We start from the raw sequence: 19,970 nt of genomic DNA, 5'->3' as shown, positions 1-19,970 counted from the left end.
TGTGCACGCACACCCATAAGTCTTTCTAAGCCGTATTTCTCAACTTGAAGTTGATTTATTCCCTGCAGATATATTTTCAGATGGCTGGACTTCTGAGTCATTTCATTGTCTACAATCATCTCATAAAGCAATTGTATATTAAAAAAATACAAGTATTCAACAACCACAGGAGATATACAGTTAATGAATCTAGCTAATTATAAGCAAAACATGAATCAAAGTCGTGAAATGAGCTACAGATGCAATAAAAATAGGGTATTAAAAAGTTTAATAAATGGAGTAGGGCACCAAAGATCTCCTCACCTTGGGCACTGTTTGGTCTAGGGCTGGCCCTGCCCACATGTTTTGAGGACAAACACATTCAGAAGAGCAAGTACAGATCAGCTTCCTTTTTTTCTAAAACATATACCTCAGCAATTTCAACAGAGATCTTATCCAGAAGGACAAATTGTTGGCCTCAACCCTCTTCTCCTACCTTCTTGCTTAGCAGGCCTTTGTAACAGCCTTAGCATATCTAAGACCTACTGATTTAGCTGTTTTTGGCAATAAGCATAATCATGGATATTCTAATTTATTGGTAGACCAGGCATTTCGCTGGTCCGTCAAAATCTCCCCGTACATCCGGAATCTGCAAATGCAAGGGGCACGATCCTGTGAGTTGCTACTGCTACCCATATGAATATGGCAACCAGAATTTGGCCTTCGTAGCAGTCATTTTCAAAAGAATCTAAGAGGATTGGGCAGTTAGTTTCCATTGTAAGTCAGTAAGAGTTGGGTTCCTGACTCCTGTAGGGTTTTTGAAAATCCCAGGTTAGATTAAAGCAGGCCCGCGTGAAGATCATACGAGGTCTGAATTGGAGTGGCAGTTGAATTTGACTGAATGAAGTGGAGTGGAACTTTCAGAATTGTTCAGTGTTGGCCCAGTTCTGTTCCTATTGAAGCCAGTGGTAAATATCTCAGATTTCAAAGGGAGTAGAGTTAAACCAATGCTGAACACTTTGGAAACATCCCAGCTTCAGAGCTCAATTCATCCAGCTTTGGCACTTGCATTTGACCAGCCCTCTGGCTTCAGGGGATAATCTGTTAATAAACTTTGCAGAGTTTGCAGTTTCATTCTTTCCTTAAATCACTAACTGGACTGACTTTTTTTAGTGCTTCACGCTGCTAATTTCTGTCAACGGACACTGATCGTATTTTTATTGCACCCTTGCATTTTACCCTGTGCAGCAATTTGATTATTGAAAGGCAATGGAGTGGACGGATCCCATTTCCATATTTTTACTTTTTGTCTTGACTATTCTGTTTATTATGAAAACTGAAAAATTCTGGAATAGCAGCTTCAGAGAGGATTTCCCTCCGGGACCAAAGCCTTTACCCATCATTGGAAATCTGCATATAATGGACCTGAAGAGGCCCTACCGGACTATGCTGGAGGTAAATTATTTTAATGTTTGTACTATCACATTGTTCACCAAACCTTGTTATCCCCAAGATCAGAGGGTATCCTCTATCCTTTCTACCTGTTACTACCCTGATGTGTAAAGCAATGTTAAATATAGGATTATTTTGCCTCACCCTGTGCGGGTTGAGCAAGAGAGACAGAGCTTTGAGCAGGGGCGGCTCCAGGCACCAGCAGGCCAAGTGCATGCTTGGTGCGGCAAGCTACTTGGGACGCTCTGCCGGTCGCCGTGAAGGGGTCAGGCAGGCTGCCTTCGGCAGCTTGCCTGCGGAGGGTCTGCAGGTCTCGTGGCTTTGGCGGACCTCCTGCAGGCTTCCCTGTGGAGGGTCCGCGGCAGGGTCCGAAGGCAGCCTGCCTGCCGTGCTTGGGGTGGCAAAATGCCTAGAGCCACCCCTGGCTTTGAGATAGAAACCTGTGGTGAAAACCTGGCCTAACTGAAGGCAGTAAGAAAACTCCCATTGGCTTCAATATGACCAGGATTTCACCGATGGTGTCCATTTACTTTGGAATGTTATGGATCTCTAACATCAGTCATATCCAGGAGCCCAGCATTGTATATAAATGTTCACATGCTTATACTTGCCACCTCTAGCATAAATTTTACAGACCTGCTTAGTCATTCTCCTGCATGCTAGAAACTGACACAAAGGTCTGGTTTTCAGCGGAATCTGAATAGATTCCACTTTGGGGGCACACATTTGCATCAACAAATAAGTCTAGCCACTATGAATTCTGGGCTCAAATAGAAGTTAGACATTTTACTATGGAGTTTATGCATTTCAGTACTGTAACAGCATGTGCAAGTTTGTATCCACAAACATACATGCCTTCCCTAAAGATCAGACTCAGAGGGGACAGAGTTGTGTTGTTTGACCATTTCTTTGAATATTTATCTAAATTACTTTTTGCCACAACAAATTTTACAAGCAAAGTGGACCAAATAGCTCCCTGGTGCAATACCACTGACTTCAATGGATGAATTTCACCCACTATGTTTATCATTTAGTATTCAAGCCTCTACTAGATACATAGATAAAAAGTCTGAAACCTTACACTCACACCGAACTGAAATGTTTAAAATTATAGAGAACCCTGACTTGAGAACATATTTTTTTTTACCAAATCCTGCTCTCAGCTGCACCAGCCTTACATTGGAGTAATTGCATCAGAGGGTTGGCAGGCATCTGGTTTTGGACGTTAAAAGTCTGGTTGGCAATGCGGCATGAGCCCGAGGTTAAGACAGGCTCCCTGTCTGTCCTGGCTCTATGCAGCTTCCAGAAGCAGCTGCCAGGTTCCTACAGCTCGTAGGCACATGAGTGATCAGGGAGGCTTCATGTGCTGCCTTCGCACAAGCAGCAAAGAATCCTGTGGCACCTTATAGACTAACAGACGTTTTGGAGCATGAGCTTTCGTGAGTGAATATCCACTTCCTCAGATGCATGTATTCACCCACGAAAGCTCATGCTCCAAAACGTCTGTTAGTCTATAAGGTGCCACAGGATTCTTTGCTGCTTTTACAGATCCAGACTAACATGGCTACCCCTCTGCTACTTGCCTTTGCACAGAGTGTCAGCTCCCCAACCTCCTGCCCCAGCCCCTAGCCCCTTCCTGCCCCAAACCCCTGATCTCCGGCCCCACCCCAGAGCCTGCGCCTCCAGCCAGAGCCCTCACATTCCCGCACCCCAACCCCCTGCCTCAGCCCAGTGAAAGTGAGGGGAGAGAGCGAGCGATGGAGGGAGGGGAGATGGAGCAAGTGGGGAGTGGGACCTTGGAGAAGGGACGAGACCTCAGAGAAGGGGCTGGGCAGGGGTATTTGGTTTTTTCGATTCGAATGTTGGCAACCCTACTGCATTACCATCAACGAAGTTACACTGGTTTTATACAAGTGTAGCTGGCTCTATGGTATTGCTTATAATTAGCTAGATTCATTAACTGTGAATCTCCTGTGGTTGTTGAATACTTGTATTTTTTTATACAATTGCTTTATAAGATGAGTGCAGACAATGAAATGACTCAGAAGTCCAGGCATCTGAAAATATATCTGCAGGGAATAAATCAACTTCAAGTTGAGAAATACGGCTTAGAAACAGACTTACGGGTGTGTGTGCACATATAAACAATGAGAATATTTTCAATGCTAACTAAAGACTCTGAAACCAATCTCTCCTCGCCTCTTTGAGCCAGCAGAAGAGGAGATTTGATCTGAAAAGCATGAAACAAAAGGAAAGTGGTAACATGAGAAATGGAGTTAGGCTTTTAAGGTCAAAATGAGGCTAAATTGATTAACAGGTTGGGCAGCTCCTTCACCATGGAGGATTCCCCAGACCTGCGTAGAGCTAGTATCTCTGGTTCCTGGGTCACCACCCCACATAGCATCTGGCAAAGAAATGGGAGGGGTATGACTGGTGAGCTGCTGTGCTCCAACTATCTCTAGCTAGTGCAAAAGAACCTAGAGAACCAATCCAGCCAGCATACTTTAGAGCAGCCCCATGACTGCTCTAAACTCTGTCTCTGAGCTGCAATAGAACTGGATCTCAGATCAGGAGATTGGGGATTGGTCCTTCTTTGATCAGGGGATTGGACTAGATGACCTCCTTAAGTCCCTTCCAATCCTGATTGTCTATGATTCTATGTGTCTATGATCAGGGAGGTGCAACCAGCTCCTTTTCACTTTGTTATTCCCTGCTGAGCTGTACCCTGTGGATATTGGGTACAGACAAGAATCTGTCCCTATATTTTCATGCTCTTCGTCTGAACACATTGACTTAGACTGTAAGATCTTTGTCACAGTGACTGTATTTATGCAGCATCTAGCACAATGAAGTTCTAGTCTGGACTGAACACTTTGGGAACTATAGGGTGACCAGCCCACAAGTCTGTAAAATCAGGACACGTTATTTGTTTGTTTGTTTTTATTAAATTGTGTATATAAGACAAAGCTAATATCAGGATGTCTGTAGACACATAAATACCTTTGAGGACACTTTATGTTTGTAGACACTTAAATACCTATCATCATAATTAATCATTAAAAGATCAAATGATAATATTATTACTAACCACTGGTTCCTTTTCTCTGCACTTAGGAAAGAATTTGACATTGGAATAACATACAATCATGATGGCAAAATAGTGTTGCACCAGCTGTGAATTTCACTTCTTTCTTTAAGTCATTGTATTTTCTTCCCCATTTAAGCTGTCAAAAAAATATGGCCCAGTCTTCAGCATTCAGATCGGATGTCAGAAAATGGTGGTGCTGTCGGGATATGAGACGATGAAGGAGGCTCTTGTGAACCAGGCAGATGCATTTGCAGAGAGACCAAAAGTCCCAGTATTTGAAGAGATTTCAAAAGGATATGGTGACAGTTTTCTTGTTACTCATAAGCCTAACTTACTCAAACAAGTGGAATGGTTTCTCTGTAGAGGGAACGAATGGCTTAGGGGCTGGCGTTCCAATTTGGATCAGTATGTATCTCAATCAGCATAAATGAGGAGCAACTTCAGAGAAGCCCATGGACATGAGGCTAAAAGTGGCGTGAGTGAGAGCAGAAACAGCCTTAATAAGCCATGAGTTCCTTAGAACTAGTCATACCCCTGTACCCATGTCTAAGGGAGGCTAAGTTGAGGTCCCATGCTGCAGAAGCGTAAGGAATGTACACTGAAATGGCAGAATAGCTGACTTTCATGATATTGTTGTGAGCATCATGATACTGAGTGTTTTTCATAAAGTCCCAGCTCCTGGAATCATGTGAAAACATCTACTTGTATTTTTTTTAAAGTTTCTATTGGAAGCTGCTGGTGAGTGTGTTATAGGTTCCACACTGTGCTGCTGCACAGAGGATGTGAGTTGTTACAATCCCAAATTACAAGAGCGTGTCTGTTTAGCTCAGGGCTTGGCTACACTGGAGAGTTGCAGCGGTGGTGGTGGGTTTACAGCACTGCAACTTACTCACCGTCCACACTTGCAAGGCACATACAGCGCTGCAACTCCCTGGCTGCAGCACTGGCTGTACTCCTGCTCTCCCTAGAGTATAAGCATTGCAGCGCTGGTGATGCAGCACTGCTCCGCAAGCGTGGCCACCAAAAACGCTGTAATTGGCCTCCTAGGTATTCGGAGGTATCCCAGAATGCCTGTTCAGCCACTCTGCTGTTTTGTTGTGAACTCCGGGCTCCCGGAGCTGCTTATCTAAAAAACAAACACAGCTTGTTTGCTCGAGCAGAGGCAGGCAGGGGGATTCCTTTGGAATGTTCACAGTTTGCTTGAGGAGAGAAGCAACACGGCGAGGGGGGGAGGGGGGAATCCGTTTTGGAGCAGCTGCTTATCTGGTCTGAAGGCTATTTGCATTTAGTGAATAAGAGAGGGGTGGGGGAAGGGGTCAAAACTTTTAAAATGATTGAAGGTTGGTGCTGTGTATCTTCCAGTCCTTCGAACTTGCAAGGCAGGGAGCTGAGAACAGTGTCAGCTCCAAAAATCCACTCTCTCTCTCTCCCCCACGCTCCCTGTCACACTCCATCCCACCCCCCTCGTCTGAAAAGCACGTTGCAGCCACTTGAACGCTGGGACAGCTGCCCATAATGCACCACTCCCAATAGCGCTGCAAATGCTGCAAATGTGGCCACACTGCAGCGCTGGTAGCTGTCAGTGTGGCCACACTGCAGCGCTTTCCCTACACAGCTGTACGAAGACAGCTTTAACTCCCAGCGCTGTGCAGCTATAAGTGTAGCCATAAACAGTAGCTGCTAGTGCTTTTAGCACTGTAGGTGCTTGATTTAATCCCCTCTGTATCAGCCGTGAAAGCCCCTGTTACACTAGATCTGGTTGAGGTAAAAGCTTGAAAATATGAATCTGAAAGACTGAAAACCCAGAAGGCGGGTACAGATTGTTTGTTGTTTTTTAAAAAATTGTTTCTTTTTAAAATCTTATGATTTTTTGAGACCTGACTGGTGATTTTTAATGCTTGGGGTTGACAATATGGAAATGGTATCCTCTCCAGCTTCACTTACACCTTCCCCTGCCTCTCCTTCTGGATCCTCAGCCACCATCATAGGCCCCAATCCTGCAATGAGCTCCATGCAATGGAATTCTATGCCCACGCAGAGCTAATTCCAGAACTGAAGTAATTATCCTCTCCTAAGCATTGGTAGGATGGTTGTAAATAGGTCTCAGGCAGACAATCTTCCCTATTTGGAAAAGTACGCAAGCAAATTCTTTACTGTAAGCATGTATTTAACTTCTGTTGACATCAATGGGACTTAAATTATGCTTAAAGTTGAGCATGTGCTGAATACTTTACTAAACAGAGATGTCTTCCTGAATCAGGGCCTCACTGAGTTCAAAGGGATCGAGAAGAAGGGAATGTAACTAATGCCACCTTGCGTATGACCTCTGAATTTGGCCCATGCTTGAGATAGTGATTTTTCTGGATGTTTTTGCTAGACTGAGTGATTATAAAGCTCAATAAATATGTTTCAAAAATTACAATTTAAAGAACTTAGATAAATTCTTTCATCTAATTTATCACACTACCAAAACATAGCAAATCAATATCATGCCAAAACCATTCTGATTACTGTAGGCTATCAAAAAATATTAATTTATTATGGTATGTCTTAAAGCTGGAGGAAATGTTTCTCATTTCAAAATGTCCATGATACTGGGATGGAAAAAAAAGAAAAACATGTAGATTATAAATTTTCATGACCAAAATCTGTTCTTTTATCAGATGTGTAACTGGACAAACATTTTCATCCATCAAATTTTTAATGAAAACTTTTGTCTGTATTTTGACCTCAAAATTCTTCCAGCTCTAGCGCATGAAAATGAATGAATGTCCTGGGTGTAAGGTTATATCTCTAATTAGTATTTATTTTAATTATTCTGCTGACTTGAAGCTGTCCCTCCACTTCAGGTATTATTTTTTCTCATGGTAATAACTGGAAAGTGATGCGAAGATTTACTCTCACGACCTTACGAGACTTTGGAGTGGGCAAGAGGGTCACAGAGGACCGGATTGTTGAAGAGTGTGGATTTCTGATGAAGGATATTGAATCTCGTAAAGGTGTGTGTGTGTTTCACTCCATAGACACTTCTAATTTTTGTTGCATGTGCCTTTGAAGAGGCACCCAGACAAAATTTGTCATCATTTCATCCAACATCCACCTTTTTAGGAAATGTCACCATCCATGTTGTGTTGATTTTGACATCTTTTTTTCAGCAACTGGTTGCACTGCCAAGCGTTTTGTGAAGCAGTGAGATTTTACACCCCTCTGTTGCTCTCTCTTTCTGCTGGGCACGCATGGCCTGCTGAAGCCAGCCTTTCGATCTAAAAAGTGTGCAACCATAGCCCCTCCCCTTGTTGATCCCCAATCTGTGGGACCTGGAAATGTAAGGCCCCATGCACTGTGAGCCACCTGAGCAGATCTATTAAACACTGGGCCAGATTTTCAGTGGACAAAATGTGTCCTTCCATGTGTGGTTCCTCCATTAGTGACAATCTTTGATTAGTTCAGAGGCACCAGGAACTGAAATGAAAGGTAACTGCAAGAACAGAATATTTATAAAACAAACACGTTTGCTTCCCTAGTTTAACATAAAGCCCTAAATGCAAGATACACTAGAACAGGACACATAGTCCTAGATCCTCAAAGATGTTTAGGTGTCTAATTCCAACTGAAATCATTATACCTTTGAGGATCTGGGCACTAATATACAATTAGTTTTCTTTTTATTCAGTATTACTTCTTGCTTGGCTTTTTACCATTTCTGTGAATTGCAATAGACAGCTGTTAGATTCTTAGAGTTAGTTGGGTTTTTGTGATGACCTGTGGCACTTATCTATATACGTTTGTGAATGCTGTTTGATTTTATCAGCTCTCTGCATATTTATGCCCTTATGGCTGCCCTCTGGTGTATTCTTGAATCATACTTCTTGGGCTAAGGAGAGACAGGCTGGTGTCTGGATGTCTGCCTCTGAATGGGACAGTCTTTGAGGATCGTCAGTTGAATGAGCCTTCCCCTAACAGAACAATGCCATGGTAGCAACCTAAGTAAAACCAGTTTTTCAAGTGTGGACTCTGTTCAATGGTAACCACCTTAGAGAAGTTTTAGGTTACCTGAGGGAGGTTTTGAGGCTGACCAGGAGGTTCACATGACCAAAGGGATTAGAAGTTACAAAAGGAACAGGTCTGTTTGTGAGCAGCTCTGTCACACCAACCAGAACAGGAAGAGAAAACTGACCTGGGGAAGAGAGGTCTATGAGAGGGGACCGATTAGAGTTGCCAACTTTCTGTTTGCTAAAACCAGACCTCCAAGGCCCCATCCCCTCCCCATCTTTTCCCTTGAGGCCATACCCCCTGCTTCACCTCTTCCCCAAGGCCACAACCCCACTCATTCCTTCTCCCCCTCCCCTGTCGCTCTCTGCTCTCCTCCCTCCCTCTTCCTCATCACTGGATCATCTCTACCCCCCACCCTCTTCTCAGCTGGGCTCACTCTGCAATGGGACTAGGACAGGAGTTGCAGCCTGGCTCAGAGCCTGCCTGCCTGCAGAGAGGAGGTGGCATTGGCTGAACAGGGGCTGGCATGTGTTGATGACCAGGGGCTTGCATCCCACCGCACTCCCAGCTGTAACTAGACTTTTGATGTCTGGTCAGTGCATCTGACCAGACCCTGCCAGGTCCCCTTTTCGACCAGACTTTGTGGTTGAAAACCAGGCATCTGGCAACCCTTCCTGGGACCCTAAAAGACATTGAACAGATCCCAAGGAATGCTCGAGTGGTGAGGAAACTGAGGCATATGGGGAGGTGGAGGGAGGATATAATTTGGGGAAGCTGGAGGGGTGTGTGTGCACTGGGAAGGGGTATTTGCGGAGTACTGGAGAGGCTATATGGGGGTTGCTGGAGGGAGATCTGCAGTCTCATGCCTGAGATGGGAGGGAATGTCGCTTCCTGTCATGGTGGCAGGGTGGCTGGCTGAGATCCAGGACACAGTACCAGCCACCAGTCAGCACCTCCTTGTGTAACTCTCCCCTTCTCCAGGGTTGGGAGCCAGGGCCTACGTTGGTGGGAACCGGCAGCTGTGGCTGCAGGGCAGGGACCAGTCTGGGCACAGAGACCTGCTGTTTCTCAGCTGCAATATCTGCTTCGCAAAAACAGACATTTCCTCTGATTTGAAAAATCCACCTGAACAGAGGGCTAGAGTTGCCAGGTGTCCAGTTTTCGACCAGAACACCCAGTCAAAAAGGGACTCTGGTGGTTCTGGTTGGTGCCATGGGGGCTTTGTGGGTGGGGGGGGGGGCAGGGCTAAGGCAGGCTCCCTGCCTGCCCTAGCTCTGTGTGGCTCCTGGAAGTGATCACTAGGTCCTTGTGACCTGTAGGTTCATGGGTGGCCAGGGAGGCTCTGTGCGCTGCCCCCACCCTGAGTTCCTGCCCCACAGCTCCCATTGGCCAGGAACTGCAACCAATGGGAGCTGCGGGGACGGCACCTGTGGGCATGAGGGCAGCGCATGGAGCCTCCCTGGCTGCCCAAATGCCTAGGAGCTGCAGGGACCTGGCAGCTGCTTTCTAGGAGCTGCAGGGACCTGGCAGCTGCTTTCTGGGAGCTGCAGTAAGCGCCACCGGGATTCCGAATCCCCTCCCACACCACAACCCCCTGCCCCAGCCCTGAATCCACTCCTGTACCCCAAAACCCTCATCCCCGGCCCCACCCCAGAGTCCACACCACCAGCTAGAGCCCTCATCCCCTCCTGAATTCCAGACCTTCAGCCCAGAGCCCCCTCCTGTACCCCAAACCCCACATTTTGCGGAGAAGCAGAGCAGTGGCGCATTCAGGAGAGCAGGCAGAGTGGAGGTGAGCTAAAGTAGTGGGGTGCAGGAAGTAACGGGGTAGAGGAACTGCTCCCCGCTCCAGCTCATCTCTGCTCCACCAGTGCTGCCTTCCTCGAGTGTCCTGCCGCTCGGCTTCTCCTCCCTCCCAGACTTGCTGCGCGTGAAACAGCTGTTTTGTGTGCAGCAAGCCTGGGAGGGAGGGGAGAGAAGCGGAGCTGCGGTGGTGCGCTCAGGGAAGCAGGTGGAGGCGAAGGTGGAGGTGTAGTGGAGGCGAGCTGGGGTGGCTGCAGGGGCACTTTTTCCCTATGCCCTGGAGTTGGCACCTATCATGGCCAGTGCCAGAATGCTGCCCCTAGAATTGTGCCACCCCAAGCACCTCCTTGTTTTGCTGGTGCCTGGAGTTGGCCCTGCCCACCTCAGAGCAGCATCTCCCAGCTGGAGTCCTCCCCGCTTCCTCTCCCCCTGCACTCCAACCCTCTGGCCCAACCTGGAGCCCTCTCCCAAACCCTGAACCCCTCATTTCTGACTCCACCCAGAGCCTGCACCCTCATCCAGAGCCCTCAGGCCCCTCCCATACCCCAACCCCAATCCCCCACTCCAGCCTGGTGAAAGTGAGTGAGGGTGGAAGAGAGCGAGCGCCGGACAGAGTGGGATGGGGTAAGTGGGGGCAGGGCCTGGATGAAGGGGCATGGCAGGCTGTGCTGCGGAGATGTTTGGTTTTGTGCCATTAGAACGTTGGCAACCCTATGAAGGGCAGAGGATCAACAAAAAACCAAAGGGAAACGTCTGAGAAAACATGGACGAATGGTAACCCTAACAGGATCCCACTTCCTGAGAATGGGTACCAGACAATCTATGCCTGGGGAGCGAGCCTAGAAGTTGACGAAAGTTCCAGAAGCCTACTCAGACCCATGTGAGCTTAAAAGATCACAGAGCGAGCAGATGGGCCCAAACCCAGCAGCTTGGATAGTGTCACAGAAAAGGACCATTGGCCTGTGATAGTGGTTAAGGCACTAGGCTGGACCTCAGGTAGAGCTGGGGTCAAGGCCTACTTCTGCCAATCTTCAAGAAAACCACTTAATCTTTGTTTGCCTCAGTTCTCTCGGTAAAATGGGAATTAATAATCATTCTTTTCTCCACCCTTTTTCCTGTCTATTTAGGTTGTGAGCACTTTGAAGCAGGGACTGTTTCTCACTATGTGTCTTTACAGTGTCTATCACAACAGGGTCATGATCTTGATTTGCCGACTCTAGGTACTACCGTAACAGAAATACGTTGTAATAACTCACTATTAACCGCACTCTTTGCACAATCTCTTTTTGTATTTGAATGCTGTTTTTAGGAAAGCCCTTTGATATCGCTACAATTATGAATGCTGCAGTTGCCAATATCATTGTGTCAATATTACTTGGAGAACGGTTTGACTACAAAAATCCCATATTCTTAAGACTACTAAGTTTGATAAATGAAAACGTCAGACTGATTGGAAGTCCATCAATTACGGTAATTCTGGAGATTTTAAAGTCACTATTCAAATGCATGCAGTACACCCACAGTAACTGTGCTGTATACTTACATGACATCAAATCATTTCTACCAATCAGAATAGTCCAACAAATTAGAGGATAATACATCTGTCTATCTAGCTATACACCCCTACACTTACCATCATAGTAAGTGGGTGTCCGCCAGATATTTATGGATTTATCCTCACAACATCCATGTGAAATACTAGGGTTTGGCTACACTTGCAGCTGTAATGTGCTGGGAGTTAAAGCTGTCTTTGTACAGCTGTGTAGGGAAAGCGCTGCAGTGTGGCCACACTGACAGCTACCAGTGCTGCAGTGTGGCCACATTTGCAGTGGTGTTGGGAGTGGTGCATTATGGGCAGCTATCCCAGCGTTCAAGTGGCTGCAATGTGCTTTTCAAAAGAGGGGGGTGGGGTGGAGTGTGACAGGGAGGTGGGGGAGACAGAGAGAGTGGATTTTTGGAGCTGACACTGTTCTCAGCTCCCTGCCTTGCAAATTCCGATCACTTCCCCCACCCCTCTCTCATTCACTAAATGCAAATAGCCTTCAGACCAGATAAGCAGCTGCTCCGACAGACTCCCTTCCCTCCCTCCCCACTGTGCTGTTTCTCTCCTCAAGCAAACACTAGCTGTGGACATTCCTTGCCTGCCTCTGCTCGAGCAAACAATTGCTGTGTTTGTTTTTTAGATAAGCAGCTCCGGAGCTCCGAGTTGACAACAAAACAAAGAAAGTTCTTTAGTTAAAAGCATTATGGGAAAATTCCAGAGGTCAGTTACAGCGTAGTAAGATTAATCACTGTTTACACTGGTGCGCCAGCGCTGCAGCACCAGCGCTGTTCTCTTTATTCCTCTCATCCACGTGGAGTACAACCAGTGCCGTAGCCTGGGAGATACAGCACTGTATGTGCCTTGCCAGTGTGGACGGGGAGTGAGTTGCACCACTGTAAAGCCACCACCAGCGCTGTAACTCTGAAGTGTAGCCAAGCCCCTAGTTTCCTTATTTTACAGATGTGAAATGAGGCATGGAGAGATTAAGTGACTTGCCCTAGGTAAGGTAGGAAGTCTGTGACAGAGCTGGGAATTGAACCTACTTCTCCTGGATCCCTACATAGCTCCTTAATAAGAAACCCATTAAAAACTGTCTGACAATAATTCATTTGAAGTTCAGTGGCAGTTGTGTATAAAGTCTGGAGGACATGAACCAAACTAGCTCTGAAATGAATTCCTTAGTAGTTCATATATTTATATATGTAGATGAAATGAGTTTGTATTATAACAAATCTATAGAGATTTAGGACTTCCAGGCAGTCAATTGCTAGCATTTTACACCGCATGGTGGTAGTGGAAATGCAGGTAAAATCCTTCTGCTCCAGAAAAACGGAGTGTTTCAGTTCCCAGACTAACAGCAACTCTAATCCCCTCTCTGAGCACAGTCTCTTTAGGTCTCATACCCTAGGCCATCACCTGCCTTTCAAGATGGAATCTGGGAATTCTCCCACTCTCAGACAAGGTCCTGGGTTGCACTCCCCACCTTAACAACCACAATCATTCAGGTCTGACCTATGCAGTGGCCTTGGGCATTGGTACATCTTGATTCATTGATCATAGATTCCAAGGTGAAAGGGTTTATTGAGATCATCTAATCTGACCTCCTGTATCATCCAAGCTGTAAAACTCCCCACAAATAATTTCTAGAGCTGATCTTTTAGAAAATCATCCAATCTTGATTTAAAAATTGTCAATGATAGAGAATCCACCACAGCCCTCAGTAAATTGTTCCAGTGGTAATTACTCTCACTGTTAAAAATGTCCACTTATTTCTTATTGACTAGCTTCAACTTCCAGCCTTTGCATCATATTATACCTTCTCTGCTAGACTGAAGTCCCCATTATCAAACATTTGTTCCCCACATAGCTAAGTATAGACTGTGATTAAGTCACCTCTTAACTTTGTCTTAATTAAGCTAAATAAGTTGAGCTCCTTGAGTCAATAAGGCATGTTTTCTAACCCTTTCATCATTCTTGTGGATTGTCTCTGAAATCTCTCCAATTTTTCAACATCCTTCTTGAATTGTGAAAGTATGACCAACATTCTTTGCTCCTAGATGCATACATTTACATTTAGCTATACTAAAATGCAAGGCCGTCCCTAGGTGGGTGTGCAGCCTGGAGCAAATGCAGAAGCTTTCCCTCAGGTGGAAGGGGTGGGGTTTTTCATAAATAGAATCATAGATTATTAGAGTTGGAAGGGACCTCAGAAGATCATCTAGTCCAATCCCCTGCTCAAAGCAGGACCAATCCCCAAATGGCCCCCTCAAGGGCTGAACTCACAACCCTGGGTTTAGCAGGCCAATGCTCAAACCACTGAGCTAGCCTCCTCTAGCCAGCAGTTAACATGTTGCCCATGTGGCCAGGAGCGGTGCCAGTGTTTTTGGTGCCCTAGGCCGGGGTCCTTCCCGCTCCCAGTCGGCGGCAATTCTACGGCGGGGGTGTCCTTCCGTGCTCCCGGTCTTCGGGGCACTTCAGCAGCGGGTCCTGGAGTGAGAGAAGGACCTGCCGCAGAATTGCTGCCGAAGACCCGGAGCGTGGAAGGACCCCCTGCCGCAGAATTGCCACCGAGAATGGCAAAATGCCACCCCTCCAAATCCTGGTGCCCTAGGCGGCTGCCTAGGTCTCCTAAATGGAAGCGCCGGCTCTGCATGTGGCACCAGCCAATTGTGCCGACCTGCAGGGCTCCCTAAAGTGCAAGGCCCAAAGCGGTTGCCCCAGTTCACCGTCCCCTAGGGATGGCTCTGCTAAAACAAATAGCACTTGCTTGCACCCAGTTTACCAAGCAATGCAATGTCTTGCTGTACCAAGTCAAAGGCCTTATAGAAGTCTAAGTTTATTACATCAGCACTATTGCCTTTATCAAACAAATTTGTAATCTTATTAAAAAGTCAAGTTAATTTCACAGGATCTGTTTTCCATAAGCCCATGTTGATTTCCATTAATTAATTTACCCTTCTTTAATTTTTTATTAATCAAGTCCCATATCAGCTGCTCCACTATCTTACCTGGGATCAATGTCAATTATCTGAGTCATCCCATTCACCCTTTCTAAAAATTGTCACAATATCTCTGCTTATGGCACACAATAGTTTAATCTCATCCAGGTTATTGGGCTCAAATAGGGGTAACTGGCTAGGGTTTAGAGTGGCCTCCCATGTGTAGAAGATCAAACTAGATGATCTGGTGTGCCTACTGGCCTACGTCTATACCCTGCTATTCTGTTCCCTCCGGGGCAATGACAGTAGCAATTATCAACCGAAAAGCCTCCTTAGAAGAAAGTATTATTTATTTAGAACAAAAGCAATTCAGAGAAAACCAATCTTAAAAACAAGCAAATCCCCTGTCATCATCATGATGTTCCCACTACACCTTCGGTGTTTAGGGCAGCAATGAACCTCCTCCACTCCTGTCTGGTTTTGGCAAGTCTTTCAATGGTTCCCCAGCTATGCCCCAGGTTTTTCAGCTCAGCTTCCACAGCTCTTCACTATGTTGTTTTCAGGTGGCCTTGTTTTTACTTGCCTTCAGATGTCCATCTTATTGCTACTCCAGCGATGGACAGCTGCAGCAGCACAGGAGCTAGCAAACAGAGCTGTAAGCAGGGGAGTTTCAGTGGGAGTTCTGTTGGAGAAGCAGGTTTTTGTAGTTTGTAGTTTGTGGATTGTATTGCGTAGTGTGTGTGTGTGTGTGTGTGTGTGTGTGTGTGGAGGCTGCTAGGGGTAGTGTGCTGGGAAAGCAGCGGAGCCCTGATTAGGGGGCGGGGCTTACCTGATTAGGGGTCCTAAATAAGTAGCCAGCCAGTCAGGCAGCAGCACAGACAGCTGCAGCGGCACAGCGACCAGCCAACAGAGCTGTAAACAGGGGAGTTTCAGTGGGAGTTTGCAGGGGGAGGTTGCAGGGGAGACTAAGACAGAGGAACCGACAAGCAAGTCAAGGATAGGGTGGTGGTCTGGTGCCTGCTGGGGGCTTGTGTTGTGTTGACTACCAGGCGTCAGGTGGGAAGGCCATGAGTGATACAGAGGCAGCAGTGAAAGACACAATGAGGATGACTGGATGTGGAAGCTGCGGCATGTACATGATCCTGGAGGGGGTACCCGAAAAGAGTTTTGTCTGCGTGAAGTGCCGCCTGATAGAGCTGATGGAAGAGAAGATCTGAGGACTGGAGATGCAGGTGCAAACTCTGGTTGAGTTCAGAAGGGGGTTTGAGCAGACAATGGAGCACAGACACGAGGGGGCTGAAGGGATAAGCTCAGATGGAAGCAGGACCAAAGAATTCAGAGGAGAGACTGCTGGGTGAGGAAAGTGGACGGTGGAAGCATGTGACTAAGAGAACCAGGCAGAGGAAAAGACGGGCCAGTGAAGGAGAAATAGAGCTCAGGAACAAGTTTTCAGAGTTGGAAAATGAAGAAGGGGCACAGCAGGTGGTCGCTGAAGGAGAAAGGGCAAGGAAAAAGAGAAGAGCTGATAGTCCTGCAAGAGGAGGAGAGGAGTCAATGGAGGCAACACCAAATATGAGCCCCAGGAGGATTGAAAGGGTGAATAGGAATTGAGAGGACTTGCAGCCGGTGGGTGCGGGAGTTAGACCGGAGAATCACACTGTCACCAGGAAAAGGCAGGTCTACGTGATTGGAGACTCCTTACTGAGAAGAATAGACAGGCCTGTGACTAGAGCTGATCGGGAGAACAGAAGAGTGTGCTGTCTGCCGGGTGCTAAGATACAGGATGTGGACCTGCGGCAGAAAAGGATACTAGGGGGAGCAGGGAAGAATCCATTGATTGTCCTTCATGTGGGAACGAATGATATGGCTAGATACTCTCTGGAATGTATCAAGGGAGACTATGCCAGACTGGGGAAGACGCTTAAGGAAATCGAGGCTCAGGTGATCTTCAGTGGGATTCTGCCGGTTCCTAGAGAAGGGCAACAAAGGTGTGACAAGATTATGGCGATCAACAGATGGCTCAGGCAGTGGTGCTATAAGGAGGGCTTTGGAATGTACAGCTACTGGGAAGCATTTACGGACAGAAGACTGTTCTCTCGGGATGGACTTCACCTGAGCAAGAAGGGAAATAGACTTCTAGGGTGGAGGCTCGCCGACCTGATTAAGAGAGCTTTAAACTAGAAATCTGGGGGAGATGGTTGGGAGATGTTCGGGAGATCTCCACGCTGGGAGATCTCCATGCCGGAATTTAACCTTGAGAGGGAAGTAAACACAGTAAGAGGGGATACAGCCATGGACAGAAGAACTGGCATAAGGAGGAAGGGTAGTGTAGATAACAGACTAACAGGTGATGTTGGTGGTAGAATATCCATGCCTAACAGGGTACAGAATGTGAGTGAAGCCAAATGGCAAAAATTAAGATGTCTGTACACTAATACGAGGAGCCTAGGGAACAAAATGGAGGAACTAAAGCTACTGGCGCAGGAAGTGAAACCAGATATTATAGGGATAACAGAAACGTGGTGGAATAGTAGTCATGACTGGAGTACAGGTAATGAAGGCTATGAGCTATTTAGGAAAGATAGAAATAAAGGCAAAGGTGGTGGAGTAGCATTGTACATCAATGAGGAGGTTAACTGTAAAGAAATAAGAAGTGATAGAATGGAAAAGACAGAGTCTGTCTGGGCAAAAATCACACTGGGAAAGAAAGCTACTAGAGCCTCCCCTGAGATAGTGCTTGGGGTGTGCCACAGACCGCCGGGATCTGATTTGGATATGGATAGAGACCTCTTTAATGTTTTTAAGGAGGTAAACACTAATGGGAAATGTGTGATCATGGGAGACTTTAACTTCCCAGATATAGACTGGAGTACAAGTGCTAGCAAGAATAGTAGGGATCAGATTTTTCTGCATGTGATAGCTGATGGATTCCTTCACCAAGTAGTTGAAGAACTGACAAGAGGGGATGCCATTTTAGATTTGGTTTTGGTGAGCAGTGAGGACCTCATAGAAGAAATGGTTGCAGGGGACAACCTTGGTTCGAGTGATCATGAGCTAATTCAGTTCAAACTAGATGGAAGGATAAACAAAAATAGATCTGGGACTAGGGCCTTTGATTTCAAAAGGGCTAACTTTAAAGAATTAAGGAAATTAGTTAGGGAAGTGGATTGGACTGAAGAACTGGTGGATCTAAATGCAGAAGAGGCCTGGAATTACTTTAAGTCGCAGCTGCGGAGACTGTCGGAAGCCTGCATCCCGAGAAAGGGGAAAAAAACCATGGGCAGGAGTTGTAGGCCAAACTGGATGAGCAAACAACTCAGAGAGGGGATTAGACAAAAGCAGAAAGCTTACAGGGAGTGGAAGAAAGGCAGGATCAGTAAGGAAAGCTACCTTGGTGAGGTCAGAACGTGTAGGGATAAAGTGAGGAAGGCTAAAAGCCGCATTGAACTGGACCTTGCAAAGGGAATCAAAACCAATAGTAAAAGGTTCTACAGCCACATAAATAAGAAGAAAACAAAGAAAGAAGAAGTGGGGCCGCTATACACTGACGATGGAATGGAGATTAAGGATAACCTAGGCATGGCCCAACATCTAAACAAGTATTTTGCCTCAGTCTTTAATAAGGCTAATGGGGAGCTTAGGGGTAATGGAAGGATGACAAACGGGAATGAGGATATGGAGGTGGATATTACCACATCTGAGGTAGAAGCCATACTTGAACAGCTTTATGGGACAAAATCAGAGGGCCTGGACAATCTTCATCCGAGAATATTAAAGGAACTGGCGCATGAAATTGCAAGCCCGTCAGCGAGAATTTTTAATGAATCAGTAAACTCAGGGGTTGTACCGTATGACTGGAGAATTGCTAAAGTAGTTCCTATCTTTAAGAAAGGGAGAAAGAGTGATCCGAGTAACTATAGGCCTGTTAGCTTGACGTCTGTAGTATGCAAGGTCTTGGAAAAAATTTTAAGGGAGAAAGTAGTTAAGGACATAGAGGTCAACGGTAATTGGGACGAATTGCAACACGGATTTACTAAAGGTAGATCGTGTCAAACCAATCTTTGAGAAGATGACGGATTACTTAGATAAAGGAAATGCGGTAGATATAATTTACCTAGATTTCAGTAAGGCGTTCGACAAGGTTCCACATGCGGAACTGTTAGTCAAATTGGAAAAGATGGGAATGAATATGAAAGTTGTAAGTTGGATAAGGAACTGGTTAAAGGGGAGACTCCAGAGGGTCGTATTGAAAGGTGAATTGTCAGGCTGGAAGGAGGTCACTAGTGGAGTCCCTCAAGGATCGGTTTTGGGACCGATCTTATTTAACCTTTTTATTACTGACCTTGGCACAAAGAGCGGGAATGTGCTAATAAAGTTTGCGGATGACACGAAGCTGGGGGATATTGCTAACACGGAGAAGGACAGGGATACTATTCAGGAAGATCTGAACCACCTTGTAAACTGGAGTAATAGAAATAGGGTGAAATACAATAGTGAAAAGTGCAAGGTTATGCATTTAGGAATTAATAATAAGAATTTTGGATATACGTTGGGGGCGCATCAGTTGGAAGCGACGGAGGAGGAGAAGGACCTTGGGGTACTGGTTGATAGCAGGATGACTATGAGTCGCCAATGTGATACGGCTGTTAAAAATGCAAATGCGATTTTGGGATGCATCAAGCGGGGTATTTCCTGCAAGGATAAGGAGGTGTTAGTACTGTTATACAAGGCGTTGGTGAGACCCCATCTGGAATACTGTGTGCAGTTCTGGTGTCCCATGTTCAAGAAGGATGAATTCAAACTGGAACAGGTTCAGAGACGGGCTACAAGGATGATCCGAGGAATGGAAAAACTGCCTTATGAAAGGAGACTCAAAGAGCTTGGCTTGTTTAGCCTGGCCAAAAGAAGGCTGCGGGGGGATATGCTTGCTCTATATAAATATATCAGGGGGGTTAACGTTAGGGAGGGAGAGGAATTATTTAAGTTTAGTACTAATGTAGGCACGAGGACGAATGGGTATAAACTGGATATTAGGAAGTTTAGACTTGAAATTAGATGAAGGTTTCTAACCATTAGGGGAGTGAAGTTCTGGAACAGCCTTCCGAGGAAAGTAGTGGGGGCAAAAGACTTTCCTGGCTTTAAGACAAAGCTTGATAAGTATATGGAGGGGATG

At 46.1% G+C, this 19,970-nt stretch overlaps 1 protein-coding gene across 1 annotated transcript in view; it reads left to right on the top strand.

The window, feature by feature from the left end:
• The first annotated feature begins 1,144 nt into the window (after positions 1–1,144).
• Positions 1,145–19,970, top strand: part of LOC115648099 (cytochrome P450 2K4-like) — a 40,204-nt gene continuing 21,378 nt past the window's right edge. The window contains exons 1-4 of the mRNA XM_030555237.1: positions 1,145–1,434; positions 4,656–4,818; positions 7,369–7,518; positions 11,625–11,785. Coding sequence (XP_030411097.1) covers positions 1,249–1,434; positions 4,656–4,818; positions 7,369–7,518; positions 11,625–11,785 — 660 coding nt within the window. The 5' untranslated portion in view covers positions 1,145–1,248. The remainder of the gene's footprint in view (positions 1,435–4,655; positions 4,819–7,368; positions 7,519–11,624; positions 11,786–19,970) is intronic.

The sequence above is a fragment of the Gopherus evgoodei genome, chromosome 3, assembly GCF_007399415.2.
Source record: "Gopherus evgoodei ecotype Sinaloan lineage chromosome 3, rGopEvg1_v1.p, whole genome shotgun sequence".
NCBI lineage: Eukaryota > Metazoa > Chordata > Testudines > Testudinidae > Gopherus > Gopherus evgoodei.
Note: the sequence above shows the minus strand (reverse complement) of the source record. Positions and strands in the feature narration are given on the sequence as shown.